We start from the raw sequence: 22,093 nt of genomic DNA on the forward strand, positions 1-22,093 counted from the left end.
TGTCTGTCTCTCTGTCTCTCAAATGAATAAATAAAAAAGAAGAAAAAAAAGCAAATATTCAGTGCTCCCCCTCCTCGTCACAATTTCTTTGGGGGGCGGGATATTGGCGAAGGGAGTCCCAGCCATGGCATTAGCACCGTGCCAGGCTCCGCACGGTGAAACTGCAGGTATTTCTCATCCTCCCTCCAGGTTTTGTCACAGCCCCGTCGCTTGTTCTATGGGAAGATATGGGGCCCATCGCTCCCCAGCCAACCCAGGTGGCTGCCGCTGCCTCGAACGTTTCCAAGTGACGTAGAACCCTACAGGCCCAGAGGCCCCTCCACATTTCCTGTGTGGGGTTCAGAACCTTGCCTCCCCTCCAGCCTTGGGTGCCTGCTTCGGAAAATGGTGAGTCTCCCTCTAACGGGTCCCCTTCTTCATCCCGGTGTTGGGAACAATGACCTCAGGGTCCTCACCTTCAGCAGGGGTTTTGGGAAAGTCCTCTCTGGTTTCTTTTTCAGAAGTAATAAGCCGCTGGCCTCCGCCATCTTAGGTAGAGCAAGGGTCCGTCCAGTGAGAGAAGGATGCAGCCGGGGAACCTCTGGAGAATTCTGGGACTCTGTCTCTTATTAGGTAAGTAGGATGAAAGGAGAAAGGGTGGTATTTTTCCTGTGTGGGAAGGCTCACAGCCAACCTTGATGCTGCCCGGTGGTCCCACAGAGGCTCATTTACCAGAAGATATAAGGAATGTTTTGTGCTACATTAGGGCTCTGGGATCTAAGACTGCAGGCTAATGAGAAAGATGCACAGAAGGGTCTTCAGGGAGCAAAGAAAAACATTTGGGATCATAGCTTTTGAAAGCAGAGAAGTCTCTCTGCATCCAAGAACAAGTTCGTTCATCAGTGAACGACCCAGTCTTTAAGAACTAACGCGCCTGGGTGGCTCAGTGGGTTGGGCCGCTGCCTTCGGCTCGGGTCGTGATCTCAGAGTCCTGGGATCAAGTCCCGCGTCGGGCTCTCTGCTCGGCGGGGAGCCTGCTTCCTCCTCTCTCTCTCTGCCTGCCTCTCTGCCTACTTGTAATCTCTCTCTGTCAAATAAATAAATGAAATCTTTAAAAAAAAAAAAGAGAGATTAGAAGAGCTAATCTCCACCCCTCCTTGTAAGGAGAGCAGATAGTTGGACTGGAACCGTGCAGGGGAATGCTGATCCCTGAGACTATACACACCTCGTAACCCTCAGTCCCTTTCTGATGACCAAGAGCTTTCAATTAATTTAGTCCTTTTGAAGCAAGAGAGAGTGTAAGTTGATAAATAACCAAAAGCAATTCCACATCCCATAGGAGAAAAGATTTTTTTTAAAGTTGCCGTTTATTAAGTGCCAGAGATTGTATAAAGAAAAAAATTCTTTGCATGTGTCAACTAATTGAATTCTTACCTCCATCTTGGAAGGTAAATGTTCCATCCTTTACTTCACAGACAAAGAAACTGACACTCAAAGATAGTAAATAACTTGTTTAAAGCCACACAGCTAGTAAGGGCAAAAGCTGACCTGGGGAACAGCACCGTCTGTCTACACGTGGCTACATGGTATGAAATGGCTCAGGTTTTATTTCAGCAGCTTAGACAAGGCAACCCTCCCGTTGCTGGGGCTCCTCTCTCAGATCCAGGGCCCCGATGTCTCCACTTCCTGCCTGGCATCTCTCAGGAGGGAAGCCTCACACACATCTCCCAGCATCCTGCGACTTCTACCTCAGCAGGACTGGAATGATGGGGCTTACAACTCCCATTGCTAACAAGCTCTTGGGTTTCTCCATCTGCGACTGGTCCAAGGAAAACATTCAGAGCTTGTCAAGGGGCAGGATGTGACCCCTGCAAGGAGTGGTCAGGCATTTTCTTAGAGGCTTATAACATCAACTCTGCTTTCCCAGGGTGGAGGGGGTGGGGAAGGTGGAGAGAGACCGGATATCAAAGTCCCAAGCACCCCTCAAGATCTGGCATCATGAGATGTGCCCCCTCTGCTCTGGAAATGGATGGGCGCTGGGCGGGAAGAGGGGCCTCACTCCATGTAGAGGCTGTTGGTAAAAGGAAGGTCCAGGTATACGGAAAACTTCGAGGCCACATCAGGGAAACTGGTCATCACAATGAATGCAAGTTATTGCTGAGTGAGGAGCCCAGGCTTTTCCACACACAGGCTCTACTTGATGAGTAAGGGGAATGTCATATATCTTCGTCTCTGAGTCAAGCAGAAAACAAATGGAAAAACTGAACAATCAGGCCAGCCGGAGCCTGAGACAGAGCGAGAATCTCAACGTGTGTGCCTAACTGAGAGCTTGTTTTTCTTCGGCAGTCTGATTTTCAAAATGGAGGCTTGGCTGCAAAATTCTTTTGCTGTTTCTCCAGTGGCTCAAAAAGTAGCCTTAACTTTTTCTAACTCCTGTGTGTCAGATATTGAGTGTTCATGTTTAATGCTAGGTGCTTCTTTGTTTTGTTTTGTCCCAGCTGATCGGGAACCCCTGGTCCGTACCTGGCAGTACATGTCACTTACCTGGGGTACAGGAATGAGTATGATCAGGGGATGGTTGGGAACGACTCTAGCTGTTCAGAAACGGTGAGACCAGACCACATCACTTTCTCTGCTTGGAATTTCAGGGGCCCACAACATTTACTAACTCCTTTTTTTTTTTTTTTTTTTTTTAATTTTCTAGTTGGCGCTTGGGGGCAGGAAGAAGGTAAGATACGCTTTCTTTCCTTGTTATGAAATCAACCTGGCATTCTTTGTTTTTATGAACGGAGCTTTCTCTAAGATCACCCTCCACACACACACACACAGCTTCCCCAGACACCCATAAAAGGAGTTTCATGTTCTCTTTTGCCTTTTCCTGATCAGTCTAGAGATAGTTCCAGCCCAGAAGAGGATAAGCAATGGAGATCACAGGAAATACAAGTCTTAACCATTCAAAAGGGAAAAAATCGAGACTGTTGAGTTGAATGTGCCAAAAGTTCCTTTTGTTTGCATTTCGCATTTGATGTGGGCTTTTGTAGAGGGTATGAACATATGCGTGGGGACGTGGGAACTAAGCCTTTGGGGCATCATCTAGGTGCACCTTTTAGAGTCACATGTCCAAATGCTCTGAATGTGTGTGCATGTACATTCGTGTGTGCACACGAGTGTGAGTACGCCTGGCCTAGACAGACTTCCCGATCAGAGAGGTAGAGGCAGGAGTGTCCCAACGTTGGAAGGCTTTCTGCTCAATCAGCTCCTCTGAGCTGAGTGACCCAGTTTTGTGTTTAAAGGCGGCCACCGGGCCTGTCTACACACTGTGACACTGCCCCACTGGCAATGTTTTTAGAATCCTTTTCTTTTTTTTTTTTCCTTTTTTATCCTGCAGCATGCTTTAATGCTACCTTATGTCGAGAGCACTTGTGTGTTTCAGGGTAACTAATCTCTTCTGCATGCTTCTGCCAGTTAGAATTGATTTTTCTTCATCATTGATTTACATGCAATACGTATCTTCTTGTTTCCCTGGGTTTATTGAGATGTAATTGACATATAACACAATCTAAGTTTAAGGTGTATGATGCAATCATTGATATTGCAAAATTACTACTTAGGATCCATTTTTGTAAATTGCCATTAGTTGTTTAAGGTAGGGTGTAGGGCCCCAAATGGCTTTTCCTGTACAGCTGGGAGGAATTTGAAGATCCATTGTTTTCCTCTTTTTTGTTAATTTAGAAAATTACATTTTATTTTTTTAATTTTTTAAGATTTTTTTTATTTATTTATTTGACAGACAGAGATCACAAGTAGACAGAGAGGCGGGCAGAGAAAGTGGAGGAAGCAGGCTCCCTGCCTGAGCAAAGAACCCGATGTGGGGCTCGATCGCAGGACCCTGAGATCATGACCCGAGCCGAAGGCAGAGGCTTAACCCACTGAGCCACAGAGGCACCCCAAGATTTTTCTTTAAAGAAACCTCCACACCCAATGTGGGGCTCAAACTTACAACCCCAAGATCAAGAGTCCCACATTCTATCAACCGAGCCAGCCAGGCTCCCCAGAAAATCACATTTTAATACTGTAAGAGAATTTGAAACTTAATATAAACTTGTCCATAATCATTTCACCTGTCATAAACATTGCTGACAGGCTGATCCAGTGCCACAATGCAGTCTTTTTTCTGCATTGACACACAATGTTGCATTACTTTCAGAAGGTCCTAACCCAAGGGAGCAGGATCTCGTCTCAGGAGCTGACACAAGTGTAGCTAATAGTGACTTATCATTTCCTTTTCAGATATAGAGAGAACTTCCGGTAAGAGGATTTTCACTCTACACCATCCCTTTTCAAATGTGGAACAAAATGGTATGGAGGACAATCATAGTAATAAACACTGAGAACCAGAACTACCAGAGGAAAAATACAATTGTCTATCGGTAGGATCTGTATGAAATGTGGCTCTGTCTGTCTCTATCATGGATCCCTGAGCATGCTTTCGGAAGAAAACAAATGTGGGTGTGAGTGGGAGTTCACCACTGAATTTTCATGCAAATCACGAGTTCATTGAAGGCACAGATGGCGTCTTATTCACCTGGCCCAGGGCCTGGCACATAGTAGGTGCCCAGCAAACATTTTTTGAATGAGTAAGTGATCACTAATTCCCTTTCTTCAAGAAGCTGATGGTCTTGTGCGAGAGACAAATAACCGATAACACAGTGTGTTGTGTGCTCTGACACGGGTAAAACAAGCTATAAAAATAGCAGTGGACAGCTCTTCGGAGGAGGGCTGGGGAAGCCTCCCCACAGGTGATTCTTGAGCTGAGTGTTAAAGGATAAGCTTTGGGATGCTGGAATGGCTCAGTCAGTTAAGTGTCTGACTCCTGATTTCAACTTGGGCCATGACTCCATGAGATCGAGGCCTATATCAGGGTCCCTCCCCGCTTACATGCACTCTCTCTCTCTATCTAAATAATAATAATAAAGGATGAACTTGTATTTTAGAAAGAAGGATATTTTAGGCAGAGGAGCTAAGGCTGTGTAGTGTAAGGTTAAGAAGCTAGACAGCCATACTTGAATCCTGGATCAACTTCTTATTCGTTGAGTATCTGAATAATTTACTTCACTCTTCTGTGCTATAACATCACTGTGTATAAAATGGAAATGATAATGACACCTAGTTTGTAAGGTTGTGTTAAGGAGGGAGTAAGTGATTCACTTAGAACATGATCTGACATAGAGAAGTAATGGGTGAATTTTCATTATTATTATATGGGAAGCATGCCGACTAGGTAATAAGCAGTAGAGTTTATTAAGCATGCATATTCTAGGTATTTATTGCCCTGAATATTTTACCTGAAATTTCTCATTTAATTCTCCTAATGTCCCTATATTTCAGACAAGGAAACCAAGGTTTAGAAAATAAATAGTCCAAACACCGAGATAAATATAAATGCAGATTTAGTTGATACTGAAGTTCATTTTCTTTTTTTTTTTTTTTTTAGATTTTATTTATCTATTTGACACAGAGAGAGAGAGATCACAGGTAGGCAGAGAGGCAGGCAGAGAGAGTGGGGGAAGCAGGCTCTCCGGTGAGCAGAGAGCCCGATGTGGGGCTGGATCCCAGGACCCTGGGATCGTGACCTGAGCTGAAGGCAGAGGCTTTAACCCACTGAGCCACCCAGGTGCTCCTGAAGTTCATTTTCTTAACCATCATGAATCCCTGTCTCTGGATGTGTATCAAGTCTTTATGAGCTTTCAAACTACTTCTAGGCACAGACATCCAGGCCCTCGTCTGAACATGTATGTCTAAGCTTCGCTACCAAATTCTGTGCTGATAAAATTCCTGAGCAATTTTCTTTGCATTCTTTGCATTCTTTTTCAAACAAACACACCAAGCAGAGTGAAATGTCTATTTACTTTTTTAAAAAAAAAAGATTTTATTTATTTATTTGACAGAGATCACAAGTAGGCAGAGAGGCAGGCAGAGAGAGAGAGAGAGGAGGAAGCAGGCTCCCCGCTAAGCAGAAAGCCCGATGCGAGGCTTGATCCCAGGATCCTGGGATCATGACCTGAACCAAAGGCAGAGGCTTTAACTCACAGAGCCACCCAAGCGCCCCATCTATTTACTTTTAAATGGTTTTATTTATTATTTCTGACTTCTTTAACATCACCAAGAAATAGCAGTATTGAAAATTATTTCTAAGTCAAAATAATATCAACTACCTATGTCGTTATACTCAACCCCCAATTATTAGCAGATAGATAAATCTGAAGAATGACTTGTTTACCATCCCGTGTGATCTCACCCAGAAAGGGGCCTGAGCAAGTGGGTCAGAACTCAGTTCTGTTCTCCATCATAACAGGACTCCAAGAAGGAAAGGAAGAAAGTAACTGACATTTTTCTTTAAGCATCTGCTATGTACCATTCATTTTTGCCAGCATAATCCATCTCATACTTGCAAATATCCTGTGAGGTGGGTGTTTCATCTCCATTTCCCAGATGAATAAACTGAGGCTCAGAGAAATACAGTGACTTGTCCTCAGACACACAGCCTAAGGCAGATCTGGGATTCAAATACAGGGCTTTGGATGCAGTCCAGTGCTCTGTTCGCAACAGCATTCTGCAGCAAAAAGCTCCCAACGGGGAGAGCGCTGTCTCTGAGCATCACCACCTCTGCTGTCTTCCAGCTGCCACATCCAGGCCTCAGCATGTCTAGTGCCACCCTGTGTCCTGGCCACAAGTCTTCCAGAAAACAAGGATGCACCCCAGCCGCACCTCCCAGGACAACAGTGCCTGCTCTGGGGAATGTGCCTGGGTCCCTAAATTATATTAGTGGATTTCAGTTGTCCACACCAAAAGTGCCTCCCTCTAACAAAATAATTGAGAGTTGATTATATGTAGGAGATGGTTCAACATAAAGCCAGTTTTTATTGGAAGAGCCATTCCCTTCAAATGAGTACAGTCCTTTACCTAATTCAAGGGCAGTAAAAGAAAAGCGGTGTAAAATAAAGAGAAGGGTGTTTGATCTCCACTATGAGGGATTCTCTTGATTATCAGTGAGAATTTCCAAATGGTGAAAAATAGGTAAGGCCAAGAATCAGTGGCTCAAAGATCTTGCAAAGGTGAGTGAAGGTCTTTATCTCTGAGAAGACCCTTTCATGTCTACCCAGAATACAGTTCTTGCTCATGTAAGAGGCTGAGCTTGAAGACTTCTAGAATTTTTCAACTTCAGGCTTCTAAGACTTTCTGAGCTTCAGTAGATTGGGATCACGGGGCACATGCTGGTGCACTTTCGATGTGATGAAACTCAATAGCCTCAATGAGCATACCTCACCTTCGAGGCTTGGGGCTCCCTAAAGGATGGGCCTTCTTGGAAGGTTCTTGGGGATAATGTCTAGTCCCACTTGAAAATTTTTATCTACAATTTAAACTTAAGCCAAGGTTATTTTCTTACAGTGCTTTCCTTTTCTCACTTCAGGTGAATCAACAGGTTCACCTCCAGAGAAATCTAAGTTTCTCTGTCTTTCATGTAGGCCCTGAGGATGCTGTTGAGCGGACGAAGGAGAAGGAATTGGTTGGGAGAGATTGTCCCCAAGAACTGAGGTCCTTCTAATTCCTATTTGGGAAATATTCTCAAATGGAATTTTCTAGGCTTTCCTTTGCTTCCCTCCTCCCCTTTCCAAGCCCCCATGTCCATGCCTAAACTCTGAAGTCACCTTCCAAAGGTTCTCTGGTTCCTCTTCTCCTTCAGATCCCCTCTTTCATATGTCCTAGCCAGTAGAGCTCCCCTTTGACAAGACTATCTCAGACCTGGATGACAGATGACCTTCTGCACCTGGTTGGTTCTTCTGTTCCTAATCTGCCTTTGCCAAAATTTTACTAGTTTCTCTCTCCAATTTCTCTTTTCTTCTCTCCTGTTTCCCAGGTTATAAAGTCTCCATCTCTGGAACTATGGTAGTGCTGACATGCCCTGAGGAGGTTGATACCAACGCTATAAAATGGGAAAAAAATGGTGAAGCAATAGTAGGAGCTAGTGAAATGCAGTACACTATGCATACATTTTCAGAAGTGGAAGACAGTGGTTCTTATACCTGCTTTTCAGACAAATTGAAGAAGAACTCTCTCTACCTGAAAGCAAGAGGTAATATAGGTCCCCAGAGCAAACACCATGGGACACCCTAGAAAGGGCCATTTCAAGAGGGTATTCTCAATCATTTCCCCTATCGTAGCTCACAGTCCCCCGGCATCTTTGTGCTTTTCTTATACTCAATCCTGAGACTCTCAGGGGCCTCACACCATCAGTGTTTTCTGAAATATGGATTAAACACCAATATGGAGTCGTCTGGGAAAGCCCAGACCACACTCGATCTAAAATGACAGCTTTCCAAGAGACAGGATTGTTTCATTTGCATTATATTGAACCCAGAATTACGGCACATCAGTATGGGTTTAGCTGGTGCTTTATCCAGAGATCAGTTCTGCAGAAGGATTTGCAGAGCTGCTGTGATAGTGTCCTAAACTAAGGCATAATAATGATAGCTAACATTAATTTCAAGCACTTTACCAAACATGTGCCAGGGAATTTTTTTCATGTAATCCTCTCAACAACCATGATTTAAGTACCTATTTGATTCCCATTTTTTTTAAAAGATTTTATTTATTTATTTATTTATTTACTTACTTACTTACTTATTTGAGAGCGAGGAAGCATGAGCACAGGGCAGGGAGAGGGGGAAGCAGGCTCTATCCCAGGACCCCCAGGATCATGACCTGAGCTGAAGGCAGACATTTAAGCACCCAGGCCAGGCACCCCTATCTTATTCCCATTTTATACAAGGGGAAACAGAAGCTTTGTGAGTTGTAAACACTTCTCACAGCTAGTGCCTGAAGGAGCTGGGACTCGAACCCAGGACTGTCTGACTCCAGAGCCTCTCCCCATAACCTTCACTCTTTGCTTGGTGTTACAAACATTGAAAGGTCCAGCTCTGGCCGTGGCAAGCATGTGAGTAGTAAAGGGAGAATCGCCTTTATTTGTTCCTTGCTAGTCTCTACCATCCTTGTGTCTTCTTTCCTTGATGATTTCTCGTCCTCTCCCCCCATCTCTCTGTCCCCCGCAGTGTGTAAGAACTGCATAGAGGTGAGTCTGATGGCGGTGGCTGCAGTCATCGTCGCTGACATCTGCATTACTCTGGGCTTGCTTCTGCTGGTCTATTACTGGAGCAAGAATAGGAAGGCCAATGCCACAGCCGTGATGAGAGCAAAAGGTGCTGGCGGCAGGACCAGGGGTAAGAGTTAAACTGAAAGAGAATCTTGCCAAAGGGGATGTCCAGCCTAGGCCAGGATGGGTGGCGAGTCCACAGCCAGCTCAAGGCAGCTCCCATAGAACATTTCCTGTGTGGCCAACCTCTGGACAAAGGGGATCACATCTCAGATTGCTTCTCTCTGTCCTGCCCTAGAGAGATACAAGAAGTACAGTAACAAGATGGCTGCAGGTGTTCTGGAGTAATGAGATTCTGATTCCACACCTTCCCCCCCCCACACCCAGTCTATGGGGAGAGAGACTCTGGGATCTTAGTTTCTGCCTGTTCCCTTCCCTTACCCATAGAAAAGGGACACATGGAAGGACTTTGAGCTGAGGAAAGTCATAAAATGATAAAAAAGACTATGAAAGTGGTTAGAGATGGGATTAAAGGACACAGGAGATGAAGTGGCCAAGATGGAGAAAGGGAGGCCTAGAGGAGAGAACGAAGGGGGTTGCCATCCCGCCCGAATCAGGATCTTGTGGCCACCAGATGGGTGTTCCCTTGGGGGAACTAATCATTTCCCCTCCATCCTCTGCAGGACAAAACAAGGAGAAGCCACCACCTGTTCCCAATCCGGACTATGAGGTACCAAGGGATAGAGAGGGGGAGGGGTCTTTCTAGAAGAGAAGGGGACCAGTGGGACAGTCTATCTGGCCGGCCGGACACTTGGAAGCCCCTCGCTCAGGGCTCCCAGACAAGCTACCCTGTGCCTGCGTCTGCCTCCTTCCAAGCAGAGCAGGGCAGTTTCCAAGGCTGCGTGGCTTCTACACCCAAGGCATGTTGGGGAGGGGGGGTGACACCCTCTTTCTGGGGCTTATCCACTAGCGGGGAGACAGTGTGGGGAATACCATATCCACACACTCTAACATGGTCAATTCAGGACTGAGGTCCCCCCTCCATGCACTGGTGCAGACACACGGGTTGTAAAAATATTAAAGTTCTTCATTGGTAAATAGCCCCCAGCTTCCTGCCCCCCTCTCCCAACACACACACAGCCAGACATCACAGCCTCTCCCCCACTAGACTGCCTCTCGATTTGACAACTAAAGAGTTAATGCCTGGCATGGCAGGGAACCTCCGTGATTGTCTTGGTGGGGTGGTGTGTGTATGTGCCCTACCAGTTGTTACATATCAGGACTTTCACACCTGAACAAACCCCCAGATATTGACTGAGCATGTGATAGCCACTTTCATATAAGTGACTTCGTTTCATCCTGGCAAATGCCCTGGGGCATTTGATGGGGTCTTGAAATTCCCATTTTTTGAGATGGGAAGGTTGAGGCTCCCAGAAAGTGAGAGGTTCGTATCTGGCCCCAGTGGGGGCTCAGGTCCCTCAGTTAGGAGGCAGGTTTGAGCCTGCCTCCTAACTCCTAGCTCCAGGTCCTTTCTGGGACTCTAAAGCTAGATCTCCAGGGGGCCCTCCGTTCTTGGGAACTATTTCCTCCCACCCTGCTGACCACAATCTCTCTGTTCCACCCCAGCCCATCCGGAAAGGCCAGCAGGACCTGTATTCTGGCCTGAATCAGAGAGGCATCTGACGGCTCCTGAGGGCACAGCCTCCTCCAGGCCCAGGTCTGGCTCCTCCAGGGCCTGCTACTCCCTGTGCCCTGGGTAAATCCTGGACCCCAGAAGAGAATTGTTCCTCTGCCTTCTGGAGAACTCACACCGTGCACCCTTGTCCCCAGCTTCCTCCATCCTCCCTCCTGTGCTGACACAAGTCCTAGACTATCTCTGCCTCATTATCCCGTGAGACATAACGCACCCACACCCGGACTGCCCTCTGGTCCGGGCACTTATTTCTGTCATTCACCTGTTCCTTCCTACCCTGCAGGAGATGTCCCTGCTCCCTTCCCTTACCCCTTCCCTGGGCAGAACATGGCCCCTGTCCCTAACTATTCCATCTACCTCTCTATTTTTCCAGATCTCTCTTTGGCACCCCTTTGTGGGGATAGACTGGGTAACTCTGGCAGGGCTCCTGCCCCATTCGCAGACCCTGGCCCAGAGCTAACCCCTTACTTCCTACCCCAGCTCTTCCCTGCAGGCCCCTTCATGAATATGCTAGGCTCCCTGTCAGCTGAGAGAGAAAAGAAATAAAGTGTATTTGGGCTGAAAGAGTTGCTGTCCCTCTTTTCTGGGATGCCCTCAGAGGCTGCCTTGTTTCCTCATTTCCTTTGCGTCAGTTGCCCTGCTATGATCCCTCCAGCAAGGGATCACAGTTGCCCTGCTATGATCCCTCAAGCAAGGTTTTCACAGCATGAGCTCCTGCTGTCTTTCGAGAGGGTGTTAGGGAATAAATTTTAAAAAAGAGAGAGAGACGGGGGGGGGGGGAAATGGTCCTCTGACTCACTTCTGTTGGAGAAAAACACCAAGGATGGCAGAGAGTGATTGATTGGTCTCCGATGAGGTAGTCAGTTCAGAAAACAGAGGACAGAAGCAGAAGCCTTCAAAGGCAGGTGTGGGCAACGGATGGGAGCTTGGAGGCTGTGGGGCGGGACTCAGATTTCCACAAGCTGCTGCTGAGAGGAAGCGGGGCTGAGCCCCAGGCCAGGGGAGTGGGGAGGGGAGAGGGAGGGGCACAGCTAGACAGCCTCCCTCCCCTGCTGCCAAGCAGCAGCCTGCAGGCAGAAGGTGGCTGCGGTTTGGCACGCCCGGATGTGGGCTGCGGGAGCCGGTAGCAGGGCCTGGTCCCCACCCGGGACCCTGTGCTCCTCCAGCACAGAGCGGAGGCCAGAGCTGTGAGAAGCCCCAGCGGGCCCCCTTCTCCCTCTCTGCACCCAGAAACCTCCCCAGCTGACCACAGCGCTATTTAGGCGCGTGGCGGCCACGGAAAGGCCATGCCTGGTTAGCAGCCTGCCACGTGCCATGCATGCTCAGCCTCGGGCTTTTGGCTGCTGGTTTGCTGGCCCTGCTGGAGGGTGCTTCCTGCCCTCTGTGCACTCAACTCCACAGGCTCACAAGCAGATGGTGATGTTGCCCGTCATTAGCTGCTGGCCGGCTGCCCCTCTTGTCCCACATGCGCCTGACGATATTCCAGGAAGGGGAGGTATGGTTCAGGGTGAGAAAAACAGTAACAACTAACGTCTAGTGAGCCCTGACGAGCCTCTAGAAATCACCTCAGCATTTTCCATGTGTTATCTCATTTAATCCTTACAACAGCTCCGCAAGGTAGACAAGAGAGATGTTGTCCTCATTTTACAGGTGAGGCTACGGAGACTCAGAGAGGTTAAGTTACCTGCCCAGGTTGCACAGCGAGTGAGGGAGAGAGCCGGAATGAGCAGCCAGGACTGTCCAACTCTGAACAGCTACCTGGTGCCGGTGCTGACCAGGATCATTCTGATTTTCTGGCTTAGTTCTGTATTTATTTATTTATTTTAAAGATTTTATTTATTTATTTGTCAGGGATAGAGGGAGAGAGAGCGAGCGAGCACAGGCAGAGAGGCAGGCAGAGGCAGAGGGAGAAGCAGGCTCCCTGCCGAGCAAGGAGCCCGATGTGGGACTTGATCCCAGGACGCTGGGATCATGACCTGAGCCGAAGGCAGCAGCTTAACCAACTGAGCCACCCAGGCGTCCCTTAAGTTCTGTATTTAATCACTTAGGCACTCCTTCTGCGAATGCTTTTCTCATCGCTCCTGTCTGTTGCAGACCAGCTCTGTGCCAAGAGCTCAGCGGAGACCAAAAAAAAAAAAAACAAGCAAGCCAACAAACAAACAAAAAACGGTTTTTGCTTTTGGGGGCTTGCGATTACAGCAGAGTGGCCAATTATGCAGAAGGCTGAACAACAGAAAAACAGATCTGATTAAGCCTGCATAGTACACGGAGCAACTTCACCTGGGCCTTTGAAGGAAAGGGTGGATAGAACTTGAGGACAGGGGAGAAGGCACTGCACTCACCGAAGACGAAACAAGTAACATAAATAGGCTGCTGGTTATTAAATAAATTGAATTTATTGTTTAAAACCTTGCCACAAAGAAAACTCCAGACCAAGAAGACTTCATTAGTGAAATCTACCAAACACCTAAGGAAGAAATAATACCAATTTCTATACAAACTCTTCCAGAAAATTGAACAGGCAGGAGTTCCAGCTCATTCTGTGGAGGCCAAACTCATCCTGCGTAATGGTTAATTTTATGTGTCAATTTGGCTGAGCAACAGTGCCCAGATGTTTGGCCAAATGCATCTGGATGTTGTCGTGAATGTATTCTTTTTAGTTGAGATTAACATTTAAATCCACAGACCTTGGGGCGCCTGGGTGGCTCAGTGGGTTAAGCCGCTGCCTTCAGCTCAGGTCATGATCTCAGGGTCCTGGGATCGAGTCCCACATCAGGCTCTCTGCTCAGCAGGGAGCCTGCTTCCCACTCTCTCTCTCTCTCTGCCAGCCTCACTGCTTACCTGTGATCTCTCTCTGTCAAATAAATAAATAAAATATTTTTTAAAAAAAAATCCACAGACCTTGAGTGAAGCAAGTTATCCTCCATTGTGTGTGTTGGTGAGCCTCATCCAATCAGTTGAAGGCCTTACAGGAATAAAACAGAATGAGGTCCTCTGAGGAAGAGGGAGCTCTCTGCCTCTAGACTGCCTTTGGACTCAAGCTGCAACATCAGCTTATCCCTGGGTCTCAACCTGCCAGTTCACCCTGCCGATTTCAGACTTGCCTGCTTCCTCCTCTCCCTCTCTCTGCCTGCCTCTCTGCCTACTTGTGATCTCTGTCTGTCAAATAAATAAATAAAATCTTTAAAAAAAAAAACACCTGCAGACCAATATCCCTTATAAATAAATGCAAAAATTCTTCAGTAGATTTTAACAAATTTAATCTAATAATATAAAAAAAATTTAATCTAATAAAATATATGTAATATATTTTTTTAAAAAAGCCAGTCACCTGACTGGCTCAGTCAATGGAGATGCAACACTCATTCTTGGGGCTGTGAGTTCAAGCCCCACGTTGGCGGTAGAGTTTACTTTAAAAATATATCAACATCAATATCAATAATAAATAGGCATTTATTATATATTATATATAAATAAATAATAACATAAAATATAAATATCTAAATATGTTATATATAAATAAATATAATATATATATGTTAAAGAATAATACATAATGACTAAGTACAGTTTATTTTAGGAATGCAGGATCTGTGTAACAGATCATATCCCCAGTATAATTTATCATATTAACCGACTAAAGAAGTAAAACCATACAATCATCTCAATGGATACAGAAAAAACATTTGACAGTACTCAACTATTTTTACTAAACATTTCCAGCAAACTAGAAAGAGAACGCATTATCCTCAATCTGTTTAAGAGCATCTAAGAAAAACCTATGGCCAGTATCATCCTTAATGATGAGAGACAAGGTTTCCCCCTAAGATGACAAATAAGGCAAGAATATCCTCACTTCCCCTCTCTTCAACATTATATGGGAGGTTCTAGCCACCATAATAAGCCAAAGAACTGAAATAAAATACACTCAGATTGGAAATGGAAAAGTTAAACTGTCTTTATTTACAAGCAACATTATCATCTATATAGAAATTCAGGTGGGCTTTACCAAAAAAAAAAAATGGTACTATAATTAATATGTGAATTTACGAAGTTTTCAGGGTATAGGATCAATATACGGAACAACTGTATTTCTAGATATTAACAATGAAACAACGGGAAATTGAAAGTTTAAAAATACCATATAAAAAAACATCAAAAAATAAAAAATACTGGAGTGCCTGTGTGGCTCAGTCATTAAGCGTCTGCCTTCGGCTCCCTGCTTCTCCCTCTCCCCCTGCTTGTGTTCCTCTCTCATTGTGTCTCTGTCAAATAAATAAATAAAATCTTTAAAATATATATATATATATAATACTTAGGGGATAAATCTGACAAAAGCTGTGCTCATGGATTGGAAGAGTCAATGTCATTAAGATGTAGATTCTCCCCAAGTTGATCTATAAATTCAACACGACCCTGATCAGAATCCCAGCAGGCATTTTATAGTACCTGAGAAGCTAATTCACATGGGACTACAAAGGACCTAGAATACCAGACTACTTTCTTTAAAAGTTGCAGTTCAGGGGTGCCTGGGTGGCTCAGTGGGTTAAGCCGCTGCCTTCGGCTCAGGTCATGATCCCAGGGTCCTGGGATCGAGCCCCACATCGGGCTCTCTGCTCAGCCGGGAGCCTGCTTCCTTCTCTCTCTCTCTCTGCCTGCTTGTGATCTCTCTCTGCCAAATAAATAAATAAAATCTTTAAAAAAAAAAAAAAAGTTGCAGCTCAGTCCATACACTCCTGAGTATTTATCCAACAGAAATAAAAGCATACGTCCACACAATAACTTATATGTGACTATTCATGGCAGCTTTATTTGTAACAGCCCAGGCCAGGAAATAACCCACAATAATATCAACAGGTGAATGGGTAAATAGCCTGTGATATATCCATACAGTGGAATACTACTGGGCAGTACAAAGGAATAAAATATTAGTAAAACGTATGAATCACAAAATAATTATGCTGAAGCATAAGAAGCCAGACCAAAAAAGAGTACATGTTACATTATTACACTTACATAAAAATCTAGAAAAACAAAAGCTAATCTATAATGACAAAAAGCAGATCAGTGGTTGCCTGGAGAGTAGAGGGGTAAGGAGAGGAAGGAGGGGAGAATTGCATACGAAGGGGCCCAAGGAAACTGTTCAAGGTGTTGATATGTTCATTACCTTTATTGCAGTGATGTCTCACAAGTAAATACATATGACAAAACATCACATGTATACTTTAAATATATGTAGTTTATTCATGTAGGTTTACCTCAGTAAAGCTGTTTTTTTAATTTACTTTTTAATTAATTTATTTATTTGAGAGAAAGAGAGAGAGAGAGAGAGAGAGAGAGTGTGTGTGTGTGTGTGTGTGTGTGTGTGTAGGGAGGAGAGGGAGAGGGAGAGAATCTCAAGCAGACTCCCCACTGAGTGTCGACCTCCAACACAGGTCTCAATCTCACAACCCTGAGATCATGACCTGAGCCAAAATCAAGAGTCGCACACTCAACTGTCCAAGCCACCCAGGCACCCCAGTGAAGCTCTTTATTAAAAGCACAAAAAAAGAGGGATGCCTGGGTGACTCCATCAGTTAAGGGTCTGCCTTTGGCTCAGGTCATGATCCCAGGGTTCAGGGATCAAGCCCTGCATCAGGCTCTCTGTTCAATGGGGAGCCTGCTTCTCCCTTCACCTTCTGCTCCCCTGTTTGCACTCTGTCTCTCTTTCTCACAAATAAACAAATTTAAAAAAATAAAAACTTAAAACACACACACACACACTCACACACAAAGGAGAACCAAAGGGACACAAGTTTCCATAAGGACTAGGGCAGCTTTATCAATCATGGCTTCATGATGAAATCACCTTAAGCCACTTTGAAAGTCCTGATGCTTTCGCCCAAGATAATCAGGAGCTCTGGAGATTCCCAGGTGCGTGCAATGGTGAGAACTGGTGAGAGGTATGGGAGAATCTAAGAGCCTACGAGGACTACAAGGTGAAGGGAAGTGTGCGGGGTGTGGAAAGGAGATAAGTAATGGATGGGTAGATGTCACGGGAAAGTTGCCCAAGGTGGAGGGATCCTATGTGGAAAGCTGGAGGCAGGCTGCAGAGAACTACAGTCCTAGGGATGTAAAGGGTAGAAAGAAGTCATGACCACGAATGAAGCATGTGTACCTTGGAAGTTCATAGTCTCTAACAAAATCAGCATCTGTGTATAGCTCACGAAGATGGTGGGCAGAATCATCCAGATCTCTGGCTGTGTGGTTGTTCGTTCTTTCCCTCTTCCTGAACCCTGGTCTTGGAAAGTCCCACTCTTATGAAACTGTCCTGAAGATCTTTCAGTTACTGTAGCTCAGAGAACAAAAGGAGGGGTTGCCCCTGTGGTAGACAGGAACAGCGTAAAGGATACAAAAACATCCATGGCCTCAGCTCTTCCTCAAAACTGGAGACTCTGAATGGGGGCAGCTTCAGAATCAGCTGAGGGCTAGGTGCCTAGAGTGGGACCCAAGTGTCTATGTTTTTAATAAATCCTTCAGGCTCCCAAAGTTTCAGAACCACCACTAACCCACTAGTGAACGCGACTTCCACTGCAAATATCCCAAGCTCCTGTCCACTCTCCAATTCCAGCTTTCCAAGTGGGTGAAGAGGGGTAATAAAGAGTTTCTGATATTAGTTTATCATGCAGAAGACAGGGGTGGGACAGGAACAGATTCTGAGGAGAGGAAGATGAGTGGTACCTTCTATAGAGGAGGAAAGGGTCCCAAACGGGCTTATGGGGCAACCTCCTCACAGGTAGTGGTTACCGATCCACAGCGGTCATAAAGACAAGGCCAGCCCCTTAGTGGAAGTGGGACTTGGTCACACATGCTCTCCAAGTCTTGATAAAAAGTAATCTCTTGGCCCTTGATGTTTCCACCTCCTCTGCTCATGATGTCATGGAAACTTTAGTGCGGCTGGGTCTGTAAACACTGCCTTTAACTGTGGTGAGGAAACCAAAGCCCTTCAGGGGTTGTAACAGGGGCTGGAGGCAACAAGTAGCTGAGAGAGTGTGGTAGAGCCGCCCCCACCCCCAGGAAGCCCACCAGGCCAGAAACACCAGTGGGCCAGAATGGGGCGGGAGACAACCCATCACACTGTCCATCTGGGGCAGAGGAATGGAAGCAACGAAGGAAGGACAGAGGTGGGCAGGGAGGGCAAGGGTCCAGCCAAGGCAGGGCAACTCCCGTGCCTTGTCCAAGAGCCTCGAAAAGTCCAGGCACCTGCTGAGTGAGAGAAGACCTTTATTGGCTGATCAAGGGAAGAAGGTACAGTTGATACTCCTATAAGCCACTGGTGTCAGGTTCACTTCTTCCGAGGCCAGTTTTCACCAAGATGACTATACTGAGCATCATTCCGATCCCGAAGGGGCTAGGAGGTGAGAAGGGGAATCAGTGAGGCAGGGTCAGTTTCTCCCAGGGAAGACCCCAGTAGACCCCAGATATGAGAGCTCATGCCTGCATTTTCCAGCCCTGCCATTGATGAGTTCCCCGCTAGAACCTTTCATCCATACACAGAACACCTAGCAACAGCCTCTTCATCCCTTCCCATTCCCCTCCCATTCATGTCTCTTTCCCCTCACAGCTCACCTGATAGAGCTGGTCATTTTCCAACAGAACTTGAGTGTCAGCAGCTAGAAGAAACAGGGGGAAAGAGTCATCAAGGGCCTAGGAGGAGGGGACAGTGAGACCCCATGAACACTACAAGAGGACAGCAGCTGGTTGTACCCTCAGAAGTCTACATGGGCAATATGGACACAAGTCTTCCAATAACCAGAGTTAGTAATCCTTAGAGATTGCAAGAGTGACTCCCAGAGGAGACACAACCCACTGCCAGCCCCATTCTTTGCAGGTCCACACTCACACCCACATCCACAACATACGTGTGCATGTGTGCATGCATGAACGCACACTCTGTCCCTTCCACTTACCCTTAGAGAACCTTCCAGTCTCATGTCCAGAAAAGCAATAGACCCCCAAAGCAAGGAGCAGAGTGGCGATTAGGTCAGTGATGATAATGCCAGCCAGGGTAGCTGAGTCCAGCTCCACACAGTTCTGACACACTGCAGGGGGGCGGGGATGAGAGGAGAACTGGAGAGCCTTCAAGACCAGGGAACCATCTCTGCCTTCTAGGGCAACCCCGGGACCTCACACCAGGACCCAAACTTCAGTAAGATCCCTGGAGAAAGGCCTGCTGATACCCTTGCTACATCCACCTCCACCCTTCATCCCAAGGAACCCCTGAAAAGGAGCCAAGAAGCAGTACCAGCTTTGTAAGAATGCAAACAAGTCTGCAGGGCCAAACCGCTCTCCCAACCCAGCCTCTACTGCTTGAGTACCAAGGCCCCTGCTATTTTTTTTTTTTCCATTAGTTAAGCTCCAAAGTCTGGCGCATACCATTACAAGAGGGACCCCCACTTTGTTTAGAGAACAGGTTGGTCCAGCACGGTCCTTTCTGGCTATAAGCTTCTCATATCCAGAGGTCCCATTCATTTCAAACCAGAGGGTCCAGAAGGCACATACTTCGAAAATATACTTGCGTAAAATGTCGTTTGTGGTCTTGTTCATCTGTCCCGTTGCACACATATATTCCTCGTGGGTCCAGGTTGCGTTTTCCCAAGTTCCACATTTTACCATGTGGTAATGGCAGTGTTCCCTCTAACCGCTCGATGTTGGCGTTACACGTCAGGAACACCATGTCCTCAAGCTCTTCCACAGTTATCTTGGAGGGGCTCCCTACGAGGAAAACAACAGCAACCCAAAACCCAACCAGGACTTCAGCCAGCTGTTTGGTCTGCAGCAGATGCCTTATTCTGCTGAGTTGGTACTTAAAAAGGACCACTTTCTAAGTCTAGGACAATTTATGGTTTCTAGTGTGAGAGACAGAAGTCACAAGAAAAAGGCTTTGGGAGGCTCCCCATGAACTACAGGGGCCAGGAAGGATGCAAGGATTCAGTCCCAGCAGAGGACAGACCCTGATGGACATGGAGTCAAATTGGAAATCATGGAGCCAACTGGATCTAAGAACCTTCCTGGAAAGAAGTTCAGACCACTAATTAAAAGTAGAAGGGGAGGGGCCCCTGGGTGGTTCAGTGGGATAAATAAGCCTCTGCCTTCAGCTCAGGTCGTGATCCCGGGATCCTGGGATCCTGGAATCGAGTCCTGCATCGGGTTTTCTGCTTGGCTGGAAACCTGCTTCCCCTTCTCTCTCTGCCTGCCTTTCTGCCTACTTGTGATCTCTTTCTGTGTTAAATAAATAAATAAAATCTTAAAAAAAAAAAAAAGAAGTAGAAGGGGAGTATAGATTACTGAAACATTCAAGAAATATGGAAATGCAGAAGACTGTTCCTTGGCTGGAGATGTCCACATTTGTTTTCCAACAAAACTTTTTTTTTTAAGATTTTATTTATTTATTTGAGAAAGAGATAGAGAGCAGGAGCAGGGGGAAAGGGAGAAGGGGAGGGGAGGATGGAGAAGTAGCCTTCCTGCTAAGCAGGGAGCCCAAGGAGGGGCTCAACAAGGGGCTGGATGAGGGCTTCAATCTCTTAACCCTGAGATCATGACCTGAGCCGAAGGCAGACGCTGAACTAACTAGGCCACGTAGGTGCCCCTCCAACAAAGCTTCTAATTCTACTTCCCAGCCATCTATAACCCTCCCACTTCAGCTTCTCATCCTCTTCCCTCCCGCTTTGCTCCTGCCCCCACAACTACCAAGAGAATGGGACTCTCGTCACTAACGTCTTTCTTGGGACCAGTGATGGTTGGGGTAGGAGAAAAGCTGGTATGGATTACTAGCCCAGTGATCCAGAAGGAGACCCCGGGAAAAATCCCAGGTAAAGATTTTTATTTGTTCTACCCTTGCTTAAGAGTAAGGAGGTAGAAAAAATTATTTTATCAAATTCATTCTTGGTGCGTCACACAAGTCAAGGCTTCTAGGGAGTTTGAGGGCTGGAGGTATGCACAGGGCCTTTCTAGATCCACTGAACTGTTTTGACTGAGAACACCTCCACAACCCACAGAGACATGAGAATCTGTATCTCCAATCCCAGGGAAAAGTGGAGTCCAGATTTTCCCTGAATTCGTATTCTATTACCAATTTGAATACAAAAGCATCTTCTGGAAAATCCCCCAAAGAGCTGTTTCTTGTGCATCTCACACAGGCCAAGGTTATATCACATCCTATAATCATGCCTTCCATGAGGATCTGTTTCCATTGGAAATCCTGGATGTCCCAAAGCATTTGTCCCAGTTTGCCTGAGATTGAGGGGGTTTCTGGGACAAGACACTACCAGTTTTAAAACCAGGCAAACCAAGATGAGTTGATCATCTTACCATCCCAGATATGCCCTCCTTCCTTCTCCACCTAAACTCAACTTTCTCTTAAAACATCCCCCTGAGTACGGGGTCATGGCTCCGTATGGTGACAAATGGTGACAAATGATGGCCAAATCACTAAGAGTACTAATCCCAGAGCCTCTCTGTCCTAGAAGAAATAGTGTTCCCTTATCAGTCCTAGGCTCAGGCTCCTGCAAACGGCACATTTCCTGCAGATCTCTGGCCTAAGACCCTTAGAGAGGCATTCAAGGCCAACATACGTGCCTAGCTAGACTCAAAGCCAAGAGCCTGTTTCCCAATCCAAACCCTGTACTACCTCCCAGCCCTGCTCTCCTTGACAACTCTTCTTGGTAAAGTGAAGCTAGCACTGAGAAGGACTTTAACGTGGAGCCCAGTCCAGGTGCAAATGTTCCTCTCGCGTCCCTTCTCCAAGATGTCCTCACCACCTAGAGAAGCCTTACCTTGGGAGAGAAGGACAGCCAGTATCAGGCCAACCAGAAACCTACAGTGTTCCATTTTCCAGCAGAATTCCTTCAGTAGGTAGACCCAGGTCACAGAACTATCCACCAGGGTGAAAGACACCCTCCTCCCACTGACTCATGGGTACCCGGAAAAAGTAAAGGTGGGGGGAGGAACCAGAAGACGCCTATCTGTCTGCCTATCTGTCTGCTCTCTGCCGTTGATCAGAGGAGACTGTCAGGGCAGGGGCTGAGTGGGGGTGGGGTAGAAAGGAAGCAGGTGCAAATGGTTCTTTCTCTGAGCACTGAGCTTGGGGGTGAGGTGAAAGAGATAGCAGAGAATGTGGAAAATGTTGCCTAGACCTCTAGGAAGTAAAAGAAGGTGTAGGATGTTCTTTCCCAACTCACTGATGAAAAACAGTAATTTCAGAGTTTCTGTCAACAGCGTAACTACATTTA

General features: G+C 46.3%; 2 protein-coding genes across 2 annotated transcripts; one reads left to right on the forward strand and one right to left on the reverse strand.

Annotated features, from left to right (window-relative positions):
- The first annotated feature begins 280 nt into the window (after positions 1–280).
- Positions 281–11,375, forward strand: CD3E (CD3e molecule). Its single transcript, XM_044257949.1, has 8 exons — positions 281–387; positions 501–612; positions 2,684–2,707; positions 4,270–4,287; positions 7,898–8,113; positions 9,090–9,257; positions 9,814–9,860; positions 10,757–11,375. Exons 2-8 carry the CDS (start codon positions 564–566, stop codon positions 10,811–10,813), a joined length of 579 nt encoding a protein of 192 aa, XP_044113884.1. The 5' UTR covers positions 281–387; positions 501–563; the 3' UTR covers positions 10,814–11,375.
- A 6,693-nt stretch (positions 11,376–18,068) lies between these two features.
- On the reverse strand, positions 18,069–21,829 carry CD3D (CD3d molecule). Its single transcript, XM_044257952.1, has 5 exons — positions 21,638–21,829; positions 19,365–19,577; positions 18,773–18,904; positions 18,432–18,475; positions 18,069–18,213 (listed from the first exon to the last, which is right to left on the reverse strand). Exons 1-5 carry the CDS (start codon positions 21,690–21,692, stop codon positions 18,148–18,150), a joined length of 510 nt encoding a protein of 169 aa, XP_044113887.1. The 5' UTR covers positions 21,693–21,829; the 3' UTR covers positions 18,069–18,147.
- Between the last annotated feature and the right edge of the window lie 264 nt (positions 21,830–22,093).

Source organism: Neovison vison, chromosome 7 (genome assembly GCF_020171115.1).
Source record: "Neovison vison isolate M4711 chromosome 7, ASM_NN_V1, whole genome shotgun sequence".
Taxonomy (NCBI): Eukaryota; Metazoa; Chordata; class Mammalia; order Carnivora; family Mustelidae; genus Neogale; species Neogale vison.